The 25,377-nt window shown below is 39.7% G+C and overlaps 1 protein-coding gene across 3 annotated transcripts; it reads left to right on the top strand.

Annotated features, from left to right (window-relative positions):
• Positions 1–2,293: 2,293 nt before the first annotated feature.
• Positions 2,294–25,286, top strand: cdk10 (cyclin-dependent kinase 10). 3 transcript variants are annotated; one of them, XM_051692079.1, is made up of 10 exons: positions 2,294–2,498; positions 2,989–3,209; positions 12,087–12,219; positions 12,341–12,393; positions 14,215–14,284; positions 14,377–14,436; positions 21,243–21,366; positions 21,479–21,617; positions 21,818–21,870; positions 23,105–25,286. In XM_051692079.1, exons 3-9 carry the CDS (start codon positions 12,173–12,175, stop codon positions 21,838–21,840), a joined length of 516 nt encoding a protein of 171 aa, XP_051548039.1. In that variant the 5' UTR covers positions 2,294–2,498; positions 2,989–3,209; positions 12,087–12,172; the 3' UTR covers positions 21,841–21,870; positions 23,105–25,286. The 3 variants fall into 3 exon arrangements, with proteins under 3 accessions (XP_051548039.1, XP_051548040.1, XP_051548038.1); XM_051692080.1 differs by lacking the exon at positions 12,087–12,219 and having other exon boundaries at positions 2,994–3,209; XM_051692078.1 differs by lacking the exon at positions 12,087–12,219.
• The last annotated feature ends 91 nt before the right edge of the window (positions 25,287–25,377 follow it).

Genomic DNA, 25,377 nt, shown 5'->3' with positions numbered 1-25,377 from the left:
CCCAACAGGCTACCACAACAAAATAACCAATTAAAACAAAGACATTGGTTGAGTACATCGGACAAGAATGTCAAACAATGTCTATAGTATGCTAAATTTATTTCAGTTTCGATTTAAAAGCATCCTTGGGATCTCTCTCTCTCTCTCTCTCTCTCTCTCTCTCTCTCTCTCGCAATTTCAATTTCAATTTATTTGCATGATTGTGTTTACATACAATATTGCCAAAGCATTAATACACAAAACAGATAATGACAAGACAAATAATAATAATAAAACAGTAACAAATAACAATAAAAATAGAATTAAAATAATGTGCCAGGTAATTAATAAAATTATTATTTTATTATTATTATATAATTAATTATATTTATAATTAAATATATAATTAATATTATTTTTACGCATATCCTTTATGTCTTGTGGCTGTACTTTTGAAACAGTAAGTATTTTAAAGTTTGCGGACTAGCCACATTTCCATTGTAAGTGCCTCACTGGAACCAAGATTTTGGCTTTTTTTTTTTTTTAAAGAAAAGGAGGGGCGAGTCAAAATAAATTTTTGTGGTTATCAACATTATGCCACAAACGCTGTCGACTGGCTTTAACTTGTACTGAACCCAGAACATTCCTTTAAATCTAAAGTGCAGTTGCTGATTTGACATTCCATTTTCACTAAAATCTTGAGGCAAGACTGCTAATACTAAAATGAAAAAGCAAATGTGAAAAAGAAATTGCTAATTCATTTTTTCCCCTAAGCATGTTAACACAATAATAGTGACATAATTCAAATTAAAATGCAAAGTTCCGTTTTATTTTATTTTATTATTATTATTATTTTCATTTTATCTTTTATTTTTCTATTTCAATTTTAATTTTGAAAGCCAACATGTGATGTTACTGAGTGGGTGGTGCTCAAGAGAGGATACGTTATACAATGGTTCTCACACTAGAGGGCGCAGAAAGGTTGACAGGGAGATACACTACCGGTCAAAAGTTTTGAAACACACTCATTCTTTATTATAATTTTTTTCACATTTTAGAATAATAGTAAAGTCATCAAAACTATGGAATAACATAAATGGAACTATGGGAATTATGTTGTGACTAAACAAAATCCAAAATAAATCAAAACTGTGTTATATTTTAGCATCTTCAAAGTAGTCACCCTTTGCCTAGAATTTTCAGACATGTACTCTTGACATTTTCTCAACCAACTTCTTGAGGTATCACCCTGAGATGCTTTTTAAACAGTACTGAAGGAGTTCCCATCTATGTTGGGCACTTATTGGCTGCTTTTCTTTATTATTTGGTCTAAGTCATCAATTTCAAAATCTTTTATTTTATTATTAAATTTTAGTTTTATAATGAAATAAATTAATATGGGGGCACAATTATATTTTTGTCTACAAAACTAATTTCAAACATTTAAGCATACGCCTTCAGATCAAAAGATTTTTAAGATCATGAGAAACATTTCAGTCAAGTGTTTCAAAACTTTTGACCGGTAGCGTATATTATTTGTGTATATTGTGTATGTCATTGATTGGTATTGATTGTTGTTGTTTTTTTAATAAATCATCAATTATTTGCCATTGTTAATTTAATCGATCAATAATAGTATTTAAACAAAAGAAATGTGGAAGAGATACAGCATTTACCACGCTAAGGATCTTAATTTCCATGAGAGAAACACACCATGTATCCCAAGGCAATAGGACCATGTATGCAGACTTCCCTTTAGCTGGTCCATTACTATGAGGAGCATCTTCTATTTTCATATCTGTTTATGTCACATGAAGTTATGTGACAAAAAATAACTTTCCGATCTCTATGATGTTTTAACATGGTTTGAAACATGTATGGTTGTCCAGCTGTATCACGATATCCAGTAGTAGGCCCATCTCTTGACTTGACGTCTCTTATTTCACTACTGCTCTTCAGATTGTAGTCCAAAAACCCGGAAGAGATTATCATTTCCGAGCATTTTATATTATGTATGAATACATTTGCATACATATCCTGGGATGCTTTTGAAACTCTGAAACACTATTAAACTTTGGTTTTTTATTTATTTATTTATTTTTTTTTTTTTTACAGTTTTAAATACCAGTTCCAGGACCTTAGAAATACCCCTAATATCTTGATGTTGAAAAAGAAAAAAGTCCATGCATCAACTGCTCATCTGATTTCACTTTTTCTTATTATAGAAAGGCTGCAAAAACTTATGTTATTCTTTTCCCTAGTGACCTCTAGTGGTGAGATGGGAAACTGCAGATAAAAGTGTGATATTGTCAATCTGTCAGGACATAGAATCCATTGCATGAAGCTGAAGCTGTCGCTGCTTTCTCTGTGTTACCGATAGTATAACTGTTGAAACTGATGAGATATTGAGATGTATTGAAACTGAGGAGAGAATATTCATACCGGAGGGACTTACAGAGGGATTCATGTCGTTGCGTGGTGGGGAATGGGCTCTGCACCGAGGAAACAGGTGCCCCCAGGTACAATTATTACAGGTTTATTATGGGCTGTATGTTTCGAAGAAGCTTAACGTCATGAGAATAACATTTGAGCATTCATTTGAATTAATTGCGGTCAGAGAAAAATTCTACTTTAGAAACGTCAAATGTTTAATGTATCTCTCGATTGTGAAATTAATTAGGTTAATCTCTACTACTAGGTATTGTTTTTTTTCTGACGTTAAGCTCACTGCAATCCAGTTTAAAGGAGTGTGCACTTAAGTGTTGCTGGAGATAGGCCTAAACTTAAATAGCAACAAAACGGTTAAAAAGTTCTGCATAAATATGAACCAGATTAATAAATATGAACGTGTGTTTACAAAAAGAAAGATAAAAAGTAATGTAAAAAATAAGTTTGATGGTACATCTTCAGAAAATGATATGTGGGGATGTGTACCTGTTATTTATTGAATGTTCAGTGTGTTTCAGTTATGAAGAGAGAGAAATTATACATTTTATTTCATTCTGACAGTGCAGGAGCAGTCTCTCAGCAGTGATTTTCCAACATCATCTTCATCATTAAATGATTCTCCTGCCCCACTAATCATAATCACAGCGCCATCTCGAGAGAACCTCTTCGAAAATCCTTCTGGACTGAAAATAGAGGAGGCGAATAAAGAGCCGCGGCCCAGCAGAACTCCCGTGTATGTTGGTCGAGGACGTTTTATCACGGGCAAAGCCTGATTTACCCAAGTATGACATTAACATTTAAGCTCCAAGAATACATCTAGCCTTAAGTTTTATTTGTATTTTTGTCAACCAGGAGAAAGGTTGGTTTTAGGTTGTGCAAATATGGTGGGACGGGAGGGACATGTCCCTACCACTTTTTGCCTTTGCCAATTTTGTCCCCACCACTTTTTGAAATAGCTTTCATTAGGTAATGTCTAATGCAGAACAAACAATTCCAGTTTCCATTTCGTTCCTGTACAATAAGTGGCGATTAAGTACTCAAGTTTGTTATAATGAGTGTTCGTTTCAGCTGTTATCAGTGGCGTTGTGTGATAGCGGGCGGTGAAGTTCTATTCCCTCTGCTGTTTATGCAACTCGCACGCCTTTCGAAATATTTACTGTATATGAGTGCTTGAATTGGACGTCAAGGCTATTTATCAAAACAGGAAAATATATTTGACATCATCTGCACATAACCTCAATAATATTCATGAGTTTAAGTGAATTTCCAAAAAGTGGCATCGCCCTATTTTATAATGTAAATAGTTTAATTACACTGTGTAACAAATATATATATATATATATATATTTTTTTATTTTTTTTTTTTTTTTTTTGGTTCCTGGGTAGTATGTTATTTCCTAACTGCTTATGCCTCAAAAGTATAGAAAATTATTATTACCCACAAACTTTGCTTTTGTGACCAGGACAGTGATATTTTGAAATGTACCTATTTTTCAGAACATTCCAGATAGATTCAGTGCTGAGTAAACTTGGAGTAACTTCTAGAACTTTCTAGAACTTTCCAGTAATATAAATAGTAGTATAAATACAGGGGCCTTAAGCCCACCAGTTCAGTTTAGTTCCAGCAGCCTAAGTGTATACATTTCTGCATATTTCTGAGATGGCATCAAGAAGCTACAAGCATCTGGCAGATGCATTTTGCTATGTCTGCGGCCAGTTTATCAAGACAAGAGCGAAAAAGTACTCCATGGAAGCATCTGCTAAGATGTGTGAGGCCTACAAGGCATATTTTGGCATGCTTGTCGGGGATCAAGACAAACCCTGGGCACCTCATTTCACCTGCGAGCAATGCAGAAAAACTCCGGAAGGTAAGATGAAAAATCTTTGCTCTGAATTTTGTTATAAAAAATTTTTATTTTTAAAATTGTAAAAGTTTTTAATTTTAAAATGTTTTTTTGGGACAGCAGGGACACCAAGGTGCACTACCACAGGCGGGACTGGCCACAGCGAACCAAGTTCTCTGTGGGGAGGAACAACGTCAAATGGGAGCCACTGGTGGACCCCCGGAAGGTGCTGATGCCACCACTGCACATCAAATTGGGCCTTATGAAACAATTTGTCAGAGCTCTAAATAAGGAGTCGGCAGCCTTCAAGAACCTTCAAGACTTCTTCCCTAAGCTGTCTGAGGCAAAGGTCAAAGCTGGTGTCTTTGTCGGACCACAGATAAAGAAGATCCTGGAGTGCAATGAATTCCCCAAGAAGCTCACTAATAAGGAAAAAGTGGCTTGGAACAGCTTTGTCGCAGTGGTTTGGGGCTTCCTGGGCAATCACAAGGCCGAAAACTATGTGGAGCTGGTTGAGACTCTGGTGAAGAACTACGGCACAATGGGCTGTAGGATGTCCCTCAAAGTCCATATCCTTGATGCTCATCTTGATAAATTCAAGGAGAACATAGGAGCATATTCGGAGGAGCAAGGCGAGCACTTCCATCAGGATACACTGGACTTTGAACGCCGCTACCAAGGACAGTATAATGAGAACATGATGGGAGACTACATGTGGGGGCTGATTCGTGAATGTGATTTACAGTATAATCGTAAATCCAAAAAACTACTCACTTCGAAATCTTTTGTAGTCATTTTTGTATTACTTTAGTATAAATACATGTTAATTTGGATTCATATGTTATGACTTTATGTGAACGAAAAGACACAAATTAGCCCGTATTCTCACTGGAAATAGATCAATTTCAAAATATCACTGTCTTGCTCACAAAAGGAAAGTTTGTGGGGAATAATAGCCATTTTCTATACTTTTGAGACATAAGCAATTAGTAAATAACACTTACTACCCAGTAACAAAAATTGTGTTATCTATTTTAAAATAATTACATAGATTTAGATTTGTAAAATAAATAACTAAAAGTATTCTAGTTGATTCACTAGAAAAGGTTTTGTCCGAGTGGTAACAATAACTCTTTCATGGAGTGATCGTTTCTCTTGTTTCTAGACTACTCATTCGCTCTTTCATGACGATAAACTAATGCAGCATACAGTAATGTGCCCTTCAAGTGGACTCAGAAATATCGTAATTACGAGTTCTGAACACATGAATGACCCAGCAAAGTCAGAAGTTCAAGTGGGAAACGTCATGGATACTTTCGTAACCTCCGTTCCCTTGCACAGGATCTGTGCAAGTAGGCTCACTGGGGGAAATGCGTATTTGCGTAGTACAGGGGGCCAGCCGTGTGCCAGCGCATCTATACCGAGGGGTGCCTCGGTCAGGGTGTACCAAAGCATGCAGTGGGAGGATTCCCGGGAAGCAAACAGGTCTACCTGTGCTCAACCAAATCGACTCCAAATCAGCTGGACCACCTGGGGGTGGAGTCTGAGGGTAACCTGTCATGACAGCGCGTCCGCTGCGGTGTTGAGGTCACCGGGATGTGAGTACCTCGTAGCGACTTGAGGCGCTGCTGACTCCAGAGGAGGAGACGACAGGCGAGTTGTGACAAGCAACAGGAGCATAGACCGCCTTGATGGTTGATGCACGCTACCATCGCTGTGTTGTCCGTCCGGACCAACATGTGCTTGCCCTGGATCAACGGCCGGAACCTCCGCAGGTTGAGCAGTACTGCCAACAACTCTAGGCAGTTGATGTGCCAACACAGCCGTGGGCCAGTCCAGGAGCCGGCGGCTGTGTGCCCATTGCATACGGCGCCCCAGCCCATGTTGGAGGCCTCTGTTGTAACCACGACACGCCTGGAGACCTGCTCTAGGGGAACCCCTGCCCGTAGAAATGCAAGGTCGGTCCAAGGACTGAAGAGGCGGCGACAGATCGGCATGATGGCCACGCAATGTGTCCCGTGGCGCCATGCCCATCTCGGGACTTGAGTCTGAAGCCAGTGCTGAAGCGGTCTCATATTCATCAACCCGAGCGGTGTGGCCGCCGCTGAGGATGCCATATGCTCCAGGAGCCTCTGAAAAAGTTTCAGTGGAACCGCTGAATGCCTTCAGACAGTTCAGCACTGACTGTGCACGCTCTTTTGTGAGGCGCGCTGTCATCGAGACTGAGTCCAACTCCAAACCAAGAAAGTGATGCTCTGAGAGCTTGCTCTTTTCCCAGTTGACCCGGAAGCCCCAGTCGGCTGAGGTGCCGGAGCACGAGGTCCCTGTATGCGCACAGCAACTCTCGAGAGTGAGCTAGGATTAGCCAGTCATCGAGACAGTTGAGGATGCGGCACCCACTTCCCTTAGCAGGGCAAGGGCTGCCTCTGTGACCTTCGTGAAGACGCAAGGGGACAAGGACAGGCCGAAGGGGAGGACCTTGTACTGGTACACTGGTACACCAGTACAAGGCTGGAGGGACAGGCTCTATCGCGCCCTTGCGCAGAAGGGTCGCGATCTCCGCACGCAAGGTAGTGGTGTTCTTCACTCCGGGCGAGGGGGACCAAGGGAATGATCACGTCGGACGTACTGGCGGGTGGGGCCTCGTGGCGGTGCGGAGCTCGAGGTGCCACATCGAGGGGACTCGAGCCCCGTGGCCATGCTGAGTCCAGGGACATCGAAGCACTTACCTGGCTCCTGCCGCCCACCATAAGATTGGCCGAGGGGGGAGGAATCTCGTCCCCGTAGTCGACCGGAATCAATCCCGTGTGGGTGTTTTTGTGCCACAGCTGGGCACACAGGGGCGGGGGGTCCGCCGCTGGAGCGCCATACCTGAAAAAATGGGACAGTGGTCGTGACGACGGCCGTGCGCACCAGACATGTGACCCAGAAAACGAGAAAACCACTCTTTTGTCTAAATTTTGGGTACCGCAGCCTCTTGGGCATGTGGCAAAAAATGAAACAAAAGATTCTCCTCCCGGCCCTCCACCGGGGGATGGATGGTCTGTTCACCAGCTCCAGAGAAGCAAGTCTCCTCGCCCCTGAGTCGCCCGTCTCAGGGGCGCTTCGAAGCCATCCTCGGGTTCTTGGCGGCTGGCCGTGAGACAGGTGGTGTCTGCTTCCTGCATTGGGCTCCACGCCGGGACCGGGCCACGGGGGCGGGCTGCGGCAGAGCCGGTGTTGTTGCTGCAGGAGGACGCCCTTGGCGATGAGCAGACAGGGTGCGGGGTCTTGAGCCTCGCCGGGGCAGGATGTGTTGTATGGCCTCCGTCTGCTTCTTCACCGCCAAGAACTGCTGGGCAAAGTCCTCGATGGTGTCGCCGAACAGGCCAACCTGGGAGATGGGGGCATCAAGGAACCGTGCCTTGTCAGCCTCTCGCATCTCAACCAAGTTGAGCCAAAGGTGGCGCTCCTGGACCACCAGGGTGGACATTGCCTGCCCGAGAGACCACGGCGTGACCTTCGTCGCCCGAAGAGCGAGGTCGGTCGCTGAGCGCAGTTCCTGCATCAATCCCAGGTCAGAACTACCCTCGTGCAGCTCTTCGAGCGCCTTGGCTTGGTGTACTTGCAGGAGAGCCATGGCGTGCAGGGTGGAGGCGGCTTGTCCAGCAGGCACCGTAGGCCCTAGTCGTCAGGGACGACATAAACCTACAGGCCCTGGATGGGAGCTTCGGGTGCCCGCGCCAGGTGGCAGCACTCTGTGGATCACCGAATACCCCCTGGCCGCTCCACCATCGAGGGTAGTGAGAGCAGGGGAGCTGAAAGACCGGGACCGGGCAGTAAAAGGTGCCTCCCACGATCTTGTCAGCTCCTCATGCACTTCCGGAAAGAAAGGAACTGGGGATCCCAGGAACCAATCGTCGAGCCGCGAGGGTTTGGGGGAGAGTGGAGGGTTCCATTCTAGCCCGACGCTCGCTGCCACCTGGGAAAGCATGTCCATCATTTCCGCATCGTCCTGAGACTGGGCGACCATTCCCGAAAGAGGAAGCCCAGCCGAAGCCTCTGCATCTGACTGGATGAGCCCACTCTCCGATGCTGCGCTCGATAACTCATCGTCTTCCCGGACGCCGAACAAGAGGTCGAACTCACCCTGAGATGAGCTGGCAGTCTCGTCCGAGTGCCTGACCGGGGCAAGTGAGCGTGCTGGGGAATGGGAAGTCCATGGGGGGATACCCGGCGGAGGTGGTCCTCAAGTAATAAAAGTTCCTCAAGAAATATTAATGATTGAACCTGGCATCATCCATGTTTCCTGTTCCCTTATGATTCAGTTCACTCGACATTGTGTCATACTGACGCATATGTGAAATTCCTTTTCCAACGGCATAGATTTGTGTAACAAGGTTAAAATGGGTAAGGAGGAGGCGGGAACCGGCTGAACAAGCAAAGTAATATTTTAATAGGAACTTAAAAAGACACAAAACATAAACACACACATGTCAGCTGCATGTGGCTCTCTCTCTCTTTTCTTTTTTCCTCTATTCTTTTTTTCTATGGGGGGGAAACGGCAGTGTACCTCAGATCCTCGGCGGCTGGCAGTGACGTCTCAATTCCCGGGCAGACGGCCGCGGCTGTTCCTCGGTTGGCTGGTAGTGGCGAGGACTCCACAACAGTGCATCCCTCCTCCCTCCCAGGCTTCGGCACCAATGTAACAAGGCTGAACAATCAAAGTAATATTTTAATATGAACACAAAAACATAAACACACACATGGCAGCTGCATGTGGCTCTATTTCTCCCGAACTGCTGCATTCCGCTGCACTTATCCCTCTTCTCAGCTGATTAGCCCAACTGGGGGCCAGGCGTGCATAGTCACGGCCCTGCCCCACCCTCCTCCTCGTCACACTCCTCCCTCCTTTGCCTCAGCTGCCCTTTTTGGCCCTGCCTGCCGGCAGGCTTTTCCCAGCCTCTCTATAGCTAGGGGGACGAGGGGAGGGGAAAAAAAAAAGAGGAGAGGGAAAGGGCAAGGCAGAGCGACAGTGAGAGAGAGAGAGAGAGAGAGAGAGAGAGGAGAGAGAGAGAAAAAAACTTGCTTGCCGGTTCCCAGACACACCGTCGCCTGGTCCTCGATCACTCCTCCACCCTCTTGCGGATGACAGCCGCTCCTCCCCGGGCGGACCAGAGCCCCTCCTCCCCTCATGGATGGCAGCCATTCGTCCGCTTCCAGGCGGCCGGCAGCAACTCCTCTGTACCCCGGCGGATGGCCGCAGCTGCCCCTTTGGGTGGATGGCAGTGGCGAGGACTCCACGACAGCGCATCCCTCCTCCTTCCCGGGCTTCGGCACCAATGTAACAAGGTTACTAGCTTCATGGGAAAGGAGGGAGGACTGTGACGAGGAGGGTGGGGCTAATCAGCTGAGGAGAGGGATAAGTGCAGCGGAATGTGGCAGTTCGGGAGAGAGGGAGCCACATGCAGCTGCCATGTGTGTGTTTTTGTTTTTTTTCTGGTCCCCCTCCCCAGCCCTAGAGAGTTGGGGAAAAGCCTGCCGGCAGGCGGGGCCAAATGGGACCCAATTGGGCTAATCAGCCAAGGAGAGGGATAAGTGCAGCGGAATGCAGCAGTTCGGGAGAGAGAGAGCCACATGCAGCTGCCATGTGTACATTTATACTTTTGTGTCTTTTTGTTTAAATTCCTATTAAAATATTACTTTGATTGTTCAGCCAGTTCCCACCTCCTCCTTTAACATTTCAACCCTGTTACAATTGGCTATGGTGTTTAAGCCCTGCCATTTTAGGCACGAAGCTGTCCGGTATATAAGCGGGCGCAGAAACACCATTCCTCAGAATTTTCTTCCTTTAAGGCAGCGATTCATCTCTCGTCTTAGAAGCCCTCTACATTCGCCTCCGTCGAAATACACGAGTCAACGGATGGAATCTTTGCGACCTTAGAAGACTCTCCTCTCCCCTGAAGTGTTCTAGTGGACATTCTATTTTACTGAAGTTGGTATGACATCTTTAGGTCAAACGGTCTTGGAGTTTAATTGATTTATACTGTATAGATTAAATATTCTATATAAAAATTGCCAAATATAAACTCCCAAAAATAAGTGTGCTATATACGGAATGATATTCTTAGTAATTTGCAGTTGGTTTGACATCTTTAGGTCAAAATGGTCCCTGAGATTAATTGATTTAGAGTATTACATACATTTAAAGTTAAAAAATTATTATAACATTTATAAAACGTATATTCCCTGATCAGAGTCTTGTGCTATGAATGGGATATTTTTTCTGAGCATTTCACTATTAGCGTGATGTTATAACATCATATGGTTAAATTGTCTAATTGATTTATAAGGCTAATTATTATTATTTGTATTGTTTTCTTTATTTAACCATTGTGCTATGCAAAGGATGGTTGTTCATGTATATCTAAGTTGATTTGGGCTCAAAACATTAAATGTGCAGAGAGTTTAATGGTAATGAAACTGAATGTCAAACGTAAAACTAACTTTACCGCAGTAAGTCTGAGACCACCTTTAAAATCGGGGATTCAAAATCTAATTTAAATCTGGAAACATTTTAGGAACAAAGAAACTTTATGATATAATGATTAGGAAATATTCAAGCTTCTGCACTATTTCTATCTGCACTATACTGTATCATGTGTATAAAGATCATCATCATTGTAAAGTTGTGTGCTGCTGCCTGTCAAGATTTCAATTTCTTGTTTGATGGATTGACTTGGTTTTGCAGATTGTTCTTGTGACACCAGGACAAATTAAATTGTTGCACTGAAGAAAGTACGAATGGGTAAAGAGAAGAATGGTCAGTTTAATACTTTAAGGGATAATTCAGCCAAAAATTACTTTTCTTGCCAAAGAAAATTTTTGTGGAACACAAAATGAGATGTTTAAGAGACTATTAATTCTGGTTTAATACAATGAAAGAAGAAGTGATAATGAAAATCTGGTCTTACTCCTATCCCAAATCTGGCATGTTAATGACACAAACAGATTTATTTATTTGCATTCAGCTAAAATCATAGTGCATTTATGGCCATATATGGTCCAAAAATCATGCTTCTCAAAACTGTGCTTTAAACAACATCATGTTCTGATTGACTTTGATTGTGCAGCAGTTTTGCATTCAGTGTAGACAAACAAATTGCTTGTCGCTGGAATTAAGACACACTAGGACAGACTATCACAATCAACCTCAACTAAACATCTGCACCATATTTCACATCTGTAGAGCTTAAACAGAAACATTGGGTGGTAGTTACACTGTTTTCTATGCGTATGTTTAGGGATCCCCATCAGTAGTTTGAGGGAAATTAAACTTTTGCGAATGAGACACCCAAATATTGTAGAGCTGAAAGAGATTGTGGTGGGAAGCCATTTGGAGAGGTGACTAAAGATTTATATTTATAAATATGAACCAGTCTACACAGACTTGTTTGAAATCTTGTCATCACCATATACAGTATATTCCCATCAGCCTCTTTCTGGTAATTAGTTACTGTGAACAGGATTTGGCCAGTTTGCTGGAGAACATGCAGTCACCGTTCTCTGAAGCTCAGGTGCGTTTTATGAATGAACCAACCTGTGTCTGAATATCTGTACCTCTGCCACACAGTATGCAAAAAGCATTAATTCAAATGAGTAGGATGTCAGAAGACTCAGTATTCATGATATAATAAAAACTGTATTTGTATAAAAATATTAAGGACACAAATTTTCATTTTATTTTCATTAATGAAATATATTAATTGGCATCGTTCCACTAAAAGATATAGTCCCTTTATATATTTTCTAATCCGTCTGCTTTGATTCCTTCAGGTGAAGTGTATAGTTCTGCAGCTGCTTAAAGGACTGGCATATTTACATCACAACTTCATTCTTCACAGGAACAGAGTGTGTTCATAATGTGTGACACCTTAGTTCACAGCACTTCCATTTCTTCAACAGCACAGTAAATGTTGTTGGTGACTTCACGACAGAGTATCATATTGATGGTTGAAGATGAATAATTGTAAATTGTTAGTGGTGTTTTTTCCTCATTGCTCATATTGAAACTGGTGATTTTCTTACAGGAATTTGAAGGTTTCCAATCTGCTGATCACAGACCAGGGCTGTGTTAAGATAAGTGAGGGATTAGAAATAAACTACAACCAAATTCATAAAATCTTGAGAACATGACCAGGTCACGTTCCACTCCAAAATTAAAATTATATTTAGCGTTTAGAAAATTAAATGTAGTCTATTTTTATGGACCATTAAGATTTTTTGTGTTGTAATATCATTGTCATGACAATAAAGCACATTTTCCCCCCATTTTTCACAGTTCAATTCAGTTACAATAAAAAAAAAAAATTCACTACGTTTTCCCAAGTAATACAATGATTTAAAAAAAACGACCAAAAAAAAAAACAATAATTAAAATCAGCAAACTAAAGTCAGTACAAAAAATACCAATCGATTAATACTTAAGTCTATAAATGCTTCACAATTTAAAGGTGAAGCTAAATCACATGGCTTTAGCAAGTCAGTATGTTTACATGCACTTTAAAAGTTAATTTCAGTCAGACTAAAACAATAAATTGTCTTTTTTAAATGTAATGTAAATACTTTAGTATGACTGAAATCGTACCAGTCTGATTTTTTTGCAAAGTCAGACTAACAGACCTAAATAATGCGATGTAGCTTGGCTCCATCCAGCATGTTTACATGTTAATCGGACCACATTTGGCCTTGCATTGTGTGCATGCAGTAAAAAGAAATGGGACACGTGATGTGTATTTAACATTTGCTTAGCTGACGACCTTCCTTCAACCATTCGATTACACATGTCATGCATATTTGGACAGATAGATGAAGACTGTCGCTCGACTATGCGAAAACCTGCTGTAGCTCAGTTATAACTGTATGTAAACATACTGAATGTTGTCTTGGTTTGGTTGGGATCCTTATAGTTATTGACTGCATAAGAAGCTGGGATAAATACTTTTATTTTTTAACCCTAGAACGCATACTTGGGTCAAAAATGATCTCCCGTCTAGTTTTTAGGACATCATTTTTTACATGAAGTGGTCTTCTACTCTAGTTATTCCTCAATTAAGGTCATGTGTATGTAACCCACATGAGTTTCCTATGGTATTCAATACATTTAACACTGGTATTATTTTTTTGTAATACATTGATTGTTTTCAGTTTCCATTTGTTATGTTATTATATACCATGTTCCTGTTTATATTTTTGTGCTGTAAGTTGTCACAGCCGATGCTTTTATCCACAGCATACCCATTACAGGGACAGTCCTCATGGATCTAACCTGAGGTTAGATGCCTTGTTCACAGCAAGAGCACAATAGTCATAGCTCCTGGACCATTTCTCAGTGTTTGAACCTGCAACTTTTCTTTTTTTAGTACACCTCACCAATCCAAACAACAAATACATAGAGTAATAAAGAAATATAGTGTCAATAAAGAGTACATAAGGTTATCATTTGATAAGTTTATTACAATTTGTTTTGTAAAAGACATTTTATCCTAATCCATTGTACTTATTTGTATGTGCTCATGTTTAAGACATTTCATATTTTACCACAAAACATGAAAATTAGTCATATTTCTGTTATGCAGGCTTTTTTATACTGTCTCCCAAAAGTCCTACTCCATTTTCAACAAGTCTGAAACTCTTCAGAATTGAAAAAAAGATATATCAACTATTTAAAAAATATTTTTTTTGACCCACATATGCATTGAATAGCTTTCTAGGGTTAATTACACCTTTCACCTTTAAATAATATATTTTTTCTTACATTACGATAATGAAAATTATATATTGCATTACAGTAATGAGAATTGTGGGGAAATGTGATTGATTTTCATGAAAAAAATGCATATGGTCCTACAAATAGGACCTTTTTTTTTAAAGAAAAAAACAATGTGTGATGGTTTCTCCTCAGCTGATTTTGGTCTGGCGTGTGTTTATGGTATCCCTGTACAGCCCATGACTCCTCCGGTAGTGACACTGTGGTAAGCAGATGGCCCTCAGGCTGATTAGTCTCTTTCATCCTGTTTAATCCATCAAATCCTTCTTTCCATAACTCACACTGTTTTCATCACAGGTATCGAGCTCCAGAGCTCCACCTAGGGACCAAGACACAGACCGCTGCCCTGGACATGTGGTGAGAACCAGACGTGTAATGCTGGATTACTTAGTAATACTAGTAATAGACTTGTCATCCAACAATTAATCCCTCCAGCATGGTAAAACTCTCTCAGAGAGGAGATCTCTTCTCTTTTAAAACACTGCTGTAAATCTTTGGGGGAAAAAACACTAGTTTTTCAAATGTACTACCTTCATTAATAGATTTCAAGACAATTACTGTCAGATTTCAAATCATCCACTGTGAGCAATGTTCCCATTATTACACATTATCCAAAGGTCTCCTTGTTTTGTGAAGCCTTTTGATAGTTTTGTGCATTAAATGATTGATATTTAGTCTGTTTATTTGTTGAATATCTGAAAGTTACCCCATTTTTGCACATTCTTACATTCAGCCTATGGTCTGTTCATGTGTGGATGGAAGTCTTTGGCCGCTGCCTCTTATCTCACTGCGTTTTTCTTGAGATGATCCCTGCTGCTCCATTCTGTTGTCTTCCATCCAACTGTTTTAACACAAGATCATATCCTGGTGAAAGTCCCCTGAGAAATGCATCTGATTGAGATCTGTTGGACCCTAATTATAGGGCCATTTCATGGAAGTAAACTCTGGGTGCATCTCAATCAGCTCTCTATTTCAGTAGTCAGGGCACTGATCAGGAAGTCAGCCATTTCTAGGGCTGTCTCAATCGCAAAATCGTTCCATAGCACTGAAACGTTGGCTCCCTAAAAATCCCACAATGCAACGTAAAACCCAGGGAGCATCGTTGCTCAATATGTTCCCTTACCGGAAACGTTGTCATGTCTTCTGAAGTTTCTTAGGTCATTAGATGATGAGCACAAGTGTAAAACTATGAAGTCCAAGCCTTATTTTCTCTGTAAAAGAGATGTTGTTTGTAATGTCTTTCATTCATAATTACCATGAAAGTGAAACAATCTTTTACATATTTGAGTTGTTAAAAGAAGGTTTAAAATACACTCTTATATATTTTAATTTCTTTATTTATGCCAATTATCTGTTATAATATAGAATATCTTCAACAAAAATGAACGATAGTGTCATTTATGCAGCGATTGTACTGATTAATAACAGCTGCGCTTCAATGCATGAGCTCATAAACATGTCGCGGGTGATTGAGTCATAAGTGCCCCAATGTTCAGTGGATGAACACCCTTGCCAGTGCCCAAATTCGTGTTCATGATATACTGATTCATGATATAGGGAGCTAGGGAGCTGATTGAGACACAGGGAATAACAAAGGGGTTAGAATGCTACTGTCCTTGGAGCACTTCCAAATTTTCTCAAAGAACCACAAATGTTGTCCTGAAGTGACTTATCCAGTCGTGTTGTTGATACTGAGTCAAGTCGTCATTTTTATTTGTATAGCGCTTTTCACAACACACATTGTTTCAAAGCAGCTTTACAGGAAATCATGCATTAACAGAAGATAAAACTGTAATATCTATAAAGTCTTAGAGTGATCATTGTGTAGTTTGATTAAATATGATTGTAAATTGTGCATAAAAATTAAATAATTAAATAAAAAAAATATTTAGAACCCCTGTAAGCAAGCTGAAGGTGACTTGGGCAAGGAACAAAAACTCCATAAGATGATGGTTAATGGAGAAAAATAACCTTGGGAGAAACCAGACTCACTGTGGGGGCCAGTTCCTCTCTGGCTAAATAGCATGAAAATAATGCCAATATTAGTTATTTGTGTGCAGTGCAAGTCATGGTTAAAAATTTGTAAACTAAGTAAGTGTTAAGGTCAGTGTTTAAACAAAGATTTTGTATGAACTGTAAGATTAATGACTAATGTCTTTGAAGTCCATCATGGATTAACTGCAGAAGTTCACATAGATGCATTGTCCTTTGTTAGTTGGCTGATGAAGGCTTTTGTTGGCAATTAATTGGTAGTCTATGTATTCCATTTCAAGAGTGTAGTCCATCAATAGACAAAGGTGATGCAGGCAGAGATCAATGAGGTGCATCGCAGTTCTACTAAACTAAAGCAGAGTTGATGGATAAATTAGGTGTATGCCTGGCTAAATAGATGAGTCTTTAGTCTAGACTTAAACTGAGTGAGTGTGTCTGCATCCCAAACAGTGTTAGGGAGACTATTCCATTGTTTAGGAGCCCAATAGCAAAGGATCTACCTCCTTTTGTAGGTTTTGATATTCTAGGAACTATTAACAAGCCAGAGTTTTGTGATAGTAATGAACGTGATGGAATATAGCGTGTCAGAAGGTCACTTAAGTACTGAGGAGCTAGACCATTCAAAGCTTTGTATGTAGTTAACAGAATTTTAAAATACGAAATTCAACAGGTAGCCAATGAAACGATGGTAAAATGGTGCTAATATGATCATATTTCTTGATTCTAGTCGGCACTTTGGCAGCTGCGTTTTGAACCAATTGAAGTTTATTTATTGAACTTGCTGGACATCTTCCCAGTAATGCATTACAATAATCTAGTCTTGAGGTCATGAACGCATGAATTCGTTTTTCGGCATCAGCAGAGAGCATGTGTCGTAACTTAGCAATATTTCTGAGGTGGAAGAATGGTGTTCTACAAACATTGGAAATTTGATTTTCAAAGGACAGATTGGTATCAAATATAACACCTAAGTTCTTTGCTGTAGAAGATGATGTAACAGTACATCCATCGAGAGTCAAATTATATTTTAGCGGCTTATTTTTAGAGGATTTTGGTCCAATAATTAGTACCTCTGTTTTTTCGGAATTGAGTAAAAGGACATTTCTGGCCATCCAATCTTTGATTTCATTGATACACTGGAGAATTTTGGAAATTTGGAGAATTGTGAATTTTCATTGGGTTCAGAAGAAATAAAAGTTGGGTATCGTTGGCATAACAGTGGAAACTTATTGCATGATTCCTGATAATATCTCCCAGGGGAAGTATTTATAAGGAGAAAAGCAGAGGCCCTAGAACTGATCCCTGTGGCACTCCATACGTAACTTTTGTTTGATTTGACAATTCCTCGTTTACGCATACAAAGTGGTAGCGGTCTGATAAATAGGACTTGAACCATGCTAATGCAAGTCCACTAATGCCAACATAATTCTCCAGCCTATTCAAGACAATGTCGTGATCTATGGTGTCGAAGGCAGCACTAAAATCTAAAAGCACTAGAAGAGTAATGCAGCCGTGATCAGATGATAAGAGAAAGTCATTTGTAACTCTGATAAATACAATGTCTGTACTGTGATGGGGCCTAAATCCTGACTGAAATTGTTCATATATTGTATACCATTTCCCGGTAGAAATGAACATAGTTGGGAGGACACTACCTTTTCTAGTATTATCGACATAAATGGTAGATCTGAAATCGGTCTGTAATTAGCCAATTCTCCAGGTTCAAACTGGGGCTTCTTATTAAGCGGTTTGATAACTGCCATTTTAAAGTTTCTTGGGACATGTCCTAAGGATAGCGAGGAGTTAATAATATTAAGAAGAGGTTCTGAGATTACAGGGAATACCTCTTTTAAGAGCTTAGTTTGTATTGGATCTAACATAAATGTGGCTTTTGATTTTTTGATAAGTTTTGTTAGCTCTTCATGACCTAAGACAGCAAAGGACTAAAGTTGCTCGTGAGGAAAATTATGAGACACTGTTTTCTGAGGTGTTGTGACAAATGATGCATAATTCAAATTTTATTTCTGATTATTTCAATTTTATCAGTAAAGAAATTCATGAAGTCATTACTATGCAAGGAGAGGTGATGAAATTGTATCAAAGTTTAGATGCTCAAAATTATTTCCTTAGCGGAGAGATCAGGAAAATTGAATCGCTCTTATTATAATAAATGAAGCTGTCTGCGTGACTTACATTTACATTTATGCATTTGGCAAACACTTTTATCCAAAGCAACTTACAGTGCACTTATTACAGGAACAATCCCCCTGGAGCAACCTGTAGTTAAGTGCCTTGCTCAAGGACACAAAGGTGGTGGCTGTGGGGATTGAATCAACAACCTTCCACTTACCAGTTCAGTGCTTTAGTCCACTACACCACCACTACTCCAGACAAGGTAAGGATTTACAGTCTGTGTTCCTAATTTGTAAGTTGTTTTGGATAAAAGCATCTGCTAAATGACTGAATGTAATAGTAAATGACTTGTACAGCTTCATTCATTGTGATAGGGCTGATCTATAGTCACTGTTTAGAGCTCCACCTCTCAAACTTTCAATTATTTGCCATCATTTCTTTTCACCCACCAGAGATAAGACAGGTGCTACAGTAGTTAGTACTGCACATATCCAGTCATCTCGCTTCACTGCAGCTGTTTATGCGTCCATTTGCGGTTGCTTTTTCAGAGATCGAAACACTTTAATTATTGATAGTTCCAGGTATTTAGGAGGAAATGTTGGCCACTGTACAAAGGGGCCTCAGTTTGTTCCTGGGATGCAGCAGATGCCCTAACCCTGCCCCACACTAATCCTAACCATATGGAGCCTGTAAGGCTGAGTAACCTCCCAGGAACAAACTGAGGCACTTTCCTCCCATCGCGGGAATTATTCAAGGAACAAAGATGTTACTTACTTAAAATGACGTATAGTCCTAGAAATGGTCTATACAAGGCTTTCTTAAAGGTGATGTGAGTCATGTTAGTTGAAATGGAACTTCCGCCAGACTTAGCCAATTAATTAGACCACCTCTTTCCAAAACCCTGCCTTGCCAATGATGTCAAAAGCAATGGTAGCAAAAAAGCATTCTTGCACAATAAACTGACAACTGCTTATTAAGCTGAATATAGCATTTGATTTGATCTGCTTTAATTACCATGTTCCCAGCTTCCTGCTTCCCATATATGGGGTGCCCCGTAAATGCACAAAGGCCCTGTCTTTTAAGATGCATTGTTAGCAATCCAATTACAAGTGGACAGGCGAGAGACATCACCGTTTACATCTGGTCATAATATGTGTCTCTTCTGACCACTTGTCTTGTCTTTGATTTCATGACGACATACATTAGTCACTATGTCTGTGTATTACTGCATGATTTTTAAGCACAAAAAGGGAAAAGAACACAAAGAAAGTGCTAAAAAAGTCTTCAAACCTTTCTCCCTATTAAATTTAACAGATTAATCTAAGCGCAAACATGACATTGCGAGCAGAATTCTCTGTTATTTTAGTGGAGTAACTGCTTCAGATGTGTGTGCTTCTCATCTGTGTCACTTCATTTTGATATCATACACTATGAAAAAGATCCTTGTAGTTCTTTTGTATGTATATGATTTTCTGATCAGACCATTTTTCCTTTTAAATTTGCATGTAATCTGCAAAGTTTAAACTCTTGTTTTAGCACAGTGGTTGATTGACAGGTGAGTAGGCAGTGCTTCTCTGGTGTTCGAACGGGTGAGCATTCACACTTTAAGCCCAGTGTAATCACTTGTTTTTGACCACTTTCGACCACCTTTGAATGTGGCTGAAGTGCACAAATCTCAAAACATTTTGGTCCTTGGTCTTTAGCGCCATCCCGATTTAAACGGGTTACCCAGAATGCATGTTAATTTACATTTACATTTAGTCATTTAGCAGATGCTTTTATCCAAAGCAACTAATGAAATTAGGAACATTACAAGCAATTTGTCATACAAAAGTCAACAATATTTGCAGTATTGCACTGCTAAGTTCCCAGAGTAGCTAGAGTAGTATAGAAGCTAGCGCAGAAGAAATAGACAGACAAATTAAATAGGGTGGAGGTTGGAAGCTCATTCCACCACAAAGGACAGAAAAAGTAAATGATCATACAGTAAAATTGACTTTGTGGCTCGTTGCTAAGGGACCATCTGGTGGTGCTAATTCATAGACCGCAGAGAGCGAGTTGGGACATAGACCTTGAGGAGTGAGTTGAAGTTAGAGGGTGCTGTTCCATTGGCTGTACTGAAGGCCAGAGTCAAAGCTTTGAATTTGAGGCGGGCAGCTACAGGTGGAGCAAAGTCAAGAGGGTGTGACGTGAGCCCCTCTTTGGTTGATTGAAGACCAGGTTCGCTGCTGTGTTCTGGACCATCTGCAATGGCTCAATCATGCTAGCTGGGAGGCTGGCCAATAGAGCATTGCAGTAGTCCAGTCTTGAAATGGCTAGAGCATGGATCAGGAGCTGTGTAGCATATTCGGACAGAAAAGGTCTGATTTTCCTGATGCTGTAAAGTGTGAGCCTGCAAGAATGAGCGATTGATGAGATGTGGGCAGTGAAGTTAAACTGGTCATCCACCACCACTCCCAGGTTCCAGGCTCTCCTGGTTGGCGTTAGTGTAGTTGAACCAGGTTGAATTGTGAGATTGTGTTCAACAGATGGGTTGGCTGGGATCACAAGGAGTTCTGTCTTGGCAATGGTAAGCTGAAGGTGGCGTTCCTTCATCTGGGAACTTCCTGCTTTCCATATATGGGCTGCCTTGTGAATGCACAGAATAATTGACAGGAGAAGGTGCCTCAGAGTCTTCTGTTGGCTAAACAAAATAATCCGACTGAACAAAGAATGTTTATGTAGCATTCCATAAAAAAGCACAGTACCTTGACTAGTTGGCTAATTGTACTGGCAGAGTCAAAGCTTTGAATTTGAGGTGGGCAGCTACAGGAATTGCTACCAAATCAGGCATGGTCTTATTTAAAGCTGCTTTGAAAAAAATGTGTATTGTGAAAAGCACTATACAAATAAACATAACTTGACTTGACTAGTCCATTTTGAAAAGAGAGTAGTTTTGCATATCCCTGTTTAATTAGGCAGGGTCCTGATCAAAGCATCAAAACATCATGAAAAGACATCTAGTTATGTAGTAATATTCTCTGTGTTTCACCTTGTAGGGCTGTTGGCTGCATCTTTGATGAACTTCTAGCTCATAAACCTCTTTTGGCCGGAGCCTCAGAGATCCAGCAGCTGGATCTGATCATACAGCTGCTGGGAAAGCCGAATGAAAACATCTGGCCGGTACTGACCATCTTAATCACAGCAATATCGCACATGGACAAAGACCTCTGAGAACGTACAAGAGAAAATAGGTAATGAGACACTTTTAAATGCTTTCACTTGTGATTTGTAGGGCTTCTCACATCTGCCATTGGTGGGGCAATACAGTCTGAGGAAGCAGCCCTACAACAACTTAAAGAACAAGTTCACCTGGTTATTGGAATCCGGTCTGAGACTGCTCAACCTTCTGTTCATGTACAGACACAGCGCAGGTAAAATAATTCACACATTTCATTGTGCATGCCGGATTAAAGAGTTTAATTTGTCTATTAATGGTATTTACACCATGCAGCTATTCATTCTTTCAATGACGTTTATAGTATTTGGAGAGACATTTTTCTGTGGATTGTTCACTGCATTTTGGGCCACATAAAATATATTATGTGATGAGAAATCTCATGGTTTCTTACAGAGCCACAGCTACAGACTGTTTAGAAAGTTCTTACTTCAAGGAAAAGCTCTTGCGTAAGTAACAGACTTATTTAACCCTGTGAGACCCAAATATAGAAACATTTAAAAAAAAAATGTTTCACCTTTTATATGTTGTTGTAGGAGGCCTGCAGAAATAAATGGGTTTTTACATTTTTTACATTTTAGTAAGTTTTTAGGGAAAAGTTGTAATATTGCAACATTGGGCCTGTTGGGTAGCAGAATTTCAGTGATGTTACTCACTGTCTGAACAAATGTAGAGAACATCTAATGGTTCATTTGCAGGGTGTACTGCTTATGTATCCCCATAACAGTAGCCTATATATCTATACACTAATAATCACACAATAATGATAATCAGACAAGTTGTATTTTTATGAAAAATTGTTTATTATAAAAGATATATGTTCAGATTGTATTTACAAAACCTGATGAACTGAATGAAAACTTTGGCATTTACTATGTTTAGCTCTGTTCATAGCCCTGACCTGAAAAATCAGTGTTGGTACAAACAAGCAAAGCCCAGAAAAGAAAACTGGACCAGTTAAGTGTATTTTATAAATGATAAGATAAAGATAGTTTCAAATATTGCTACACAAATACTTTCAAATTCTCAAAGAAATAATTTATTCTTTAATTCAACTTGAACTTATCATTTAATAATCATTTAATTTTGATTGAAACTCAAAATGGTAACAAAGAAGACATTTTAAACTTGTGAATGATCAAAAATAGTATGTTTCTATTAGTATTTTTTTCACATGGAACAGGTGAGAAGTACAATTCATCCATGTAATGTGCAAGGTGCACAGGCAAATTTTGCTACCCCTTTCACCCAGTGTTGTAAAATTACAACATTGGCATAACAAGCTCAAAATCTAATATGATCAAAGCATTCAACGGTACCTTAATATCTGCATGATCTAGACATATTACTAATCACAGAAAAAAATATTTGAGACATTTTACTTACTTGAATGTTGATTTATCCAGTCCAGTTAAACAAGATGATGTGCTTCAAGGCAAGTTTGCAGGTTGTGTGAGTTCATGGCCAGGTGAACAGGCCTATTTACAAAATCTACCATCCAATAGCATTGCAAGGCTGAACAATAGGACCTATTAGTTGTGTAAATGTGGTCTTAGAGAGAAAAAAACATGTGCAGGTTTATTTTAGTAGAGCTAAAATTGATGTTGTAATATTACAACAATGTAATTGTGTGACACATTTTGCTAGTTTTAAGCATGTTTGTTCTGATGTGTCATTTTGCAGCCTGTGAACCAGAACTCATGCCCACATTCCCTCACCACCAAAACAAATGTGCTGGTCCTGCCGCTGAAAGCCAGTCCCAACGAAGCAAAATATGAGACTATTCTGCTGCCACAGTAACCAATGTCATCACATGTATGTTTTCCTGACTGTAAGATATTGTACAATTTACTCTTAAACTTGAAACCTACAGACACTAGATAATATTGTAAATAGACCTAAAATATGTGTAAATGTTGCTTATGTTGGCTGAAGTACACATTTTTGTACAAAGATGAAGATAAACCCTTTCTCCTGACAATTTTTTCTGTTTGGAATATCCTGAAAACATTCAAAGTTTATTTCTGTACCACTAGCTCCACTGAACGGAACTTCATAAATAATAATCCCCAATCTGCCATTGGTCATAAAACAGACAGTCCCGCCCCCAATTTTTTTGCAATTGGTTGAGCCAATGTTGCTGGGTCGGGCTGGTTAGGAGGCTCAAACAAACAATAGGAATGGTTTGATAGCACCACAGAGCCACTGTGTTTACACTTTTCAGGGAAATCAACCTACCAATTTCTTAATTATGGTTGTCTCTATAAATATTAATAGTATGGTGGATTGATCCCACCTCATAAAAAAAAATAAAAAAAATTAAAAAAAAAAGTCATTCTGACTCACATTGTGACTTCATTTTTTGCAATCGTGACTTTAATACCTGTAATCATGTTCATACACTGTAAAATCAAATTAGTTGACCTTAGATGTTTTTAAGACAATCGGTTAGAATGCTTTAAGTAAACACTTATTTGGCTGAAGTAGATTTAACTTAATTATTTAAGTACAGTTAACTAGATACAAGTAAACTGAACTCATCTGTGATTAAAGAATGATTGTTGTTATTTAACTATTTCAGTTGAGTTATAGCACATCTTAAACAAGCAAAATTATGATTAGACTGTAAGTTAGCCATATGGCACATTGGATTCTACTCATTACTATTTAGTGCAAATAAATCTACACTTTTTGAAAGTAAAATTGAGTAAAGGAGATTGACTTGTGACTGAACAGTGGTAACACTTATCACCCTAATGGTGACTTCACATATATCACAACTATCAACCAGCTACAACAAAACAACAACAATAGTCAGAAGAATTAAAACTAAATTAATTTTTTATAATTATTATATTTCTCCACAAGTTCCCTTGTCTTGACCAAGCGCAAGGGCTGATAGGTATTCCACACAGCTGCAATTTTGTATTTGATCATTTTGAGTTAACAGGACTCGAACCCAAAGTTTAAAGAATGTATTTTCAGTTAGGATTCAAAAGTGACATTTCAGGTAGTTTAATTAGGACCACTCGATTGATTTTATTTATGACAACTTTAGGGTTTAGACTTAATTAAAACTAGTAAGTATAATAAAAAATTAAGCTTGTCAACATTTTTTTTAAATTTGAGATAACTATTAGTATTTACAGTGTATCTTGCAACTGCAGTTGTTGAGATAGAAACATGCAATCATGACTATTAAAATTGCAAGACAGCTTGGAACAGTCTGACCATTCTTCTCTGACCTCTGTCATTAACAAGGCATTTTCATCAACAGAACTGCTGCTCGCTGGAGGGTTTTTTGTTATCACACCATTCTCTTTACAATGTAGAGACTGTTGCGTGTGCAAATCCCACGAGTTCAACAGTTACAGAAATACTCAAACCAGCCCATCTGGCACCAACAAACATGCCACGGTCCAAATCACTGAGATCAAATTTTTTCCCCATTCTGATGGTTGATGTGAACATTAACTGAAGCTCCTGACCTGTACCTGCATGATTTTATACATTACGCTGCTGCCACACGATCGGCTGATTAGATAATCGCATGAATAAGTAGATGTACAGGTGTACCTATTAAAGTCGCCGGTGAGTGCATATTAAAATCCTAAACAGATCAGAAATTAATGACTACTAAAATGACTAAGAAAATATGGAAAATGAAACATTTACCATTTAAAATATATAGTCATGTAGCATACCAGTTTGAGAACCACTGCTCTGAACAACTTTAAATGTGCCATGTATATGTTTGCAAAGAAATATTAGGCAGAAATACTCTGAATTCAAATTGAAAATGGTCTTTTAGACAAAATCAAGATGAGAACTTTAGGTTAAAAGTCTGTGGTCCTGAATTTTTATCTACATTATACAGTGTACTTGTATGTGTGTCATGAATGGACTATTTTTAACTCTGATGCATGTACATATGTTGTATGTAGAGATATTCAAAA

The sequence above is a fragment of the Myxocyprinus asiaticus genome, chromosome 48 (genome assembly GCF_019703515.2).
Source record: "Myxocyprinus asiaticus isolate MX2 ecotype Aquarium Trade chromosome 48, UBuf_Myxa_2, whole genome shotgun sequence".
Lineage (NCBI taxonomy): Eukaryota > Metazoa > Chordata > Actinopteri > Cypriniformes > Catostomidae > Myxocyprinus > Myxocyprinus asiaticus.
Note: the sequence above shows the minus strand (reverse complement) of the source record. Positions and strands in the feature narration are given on the sequence as shown.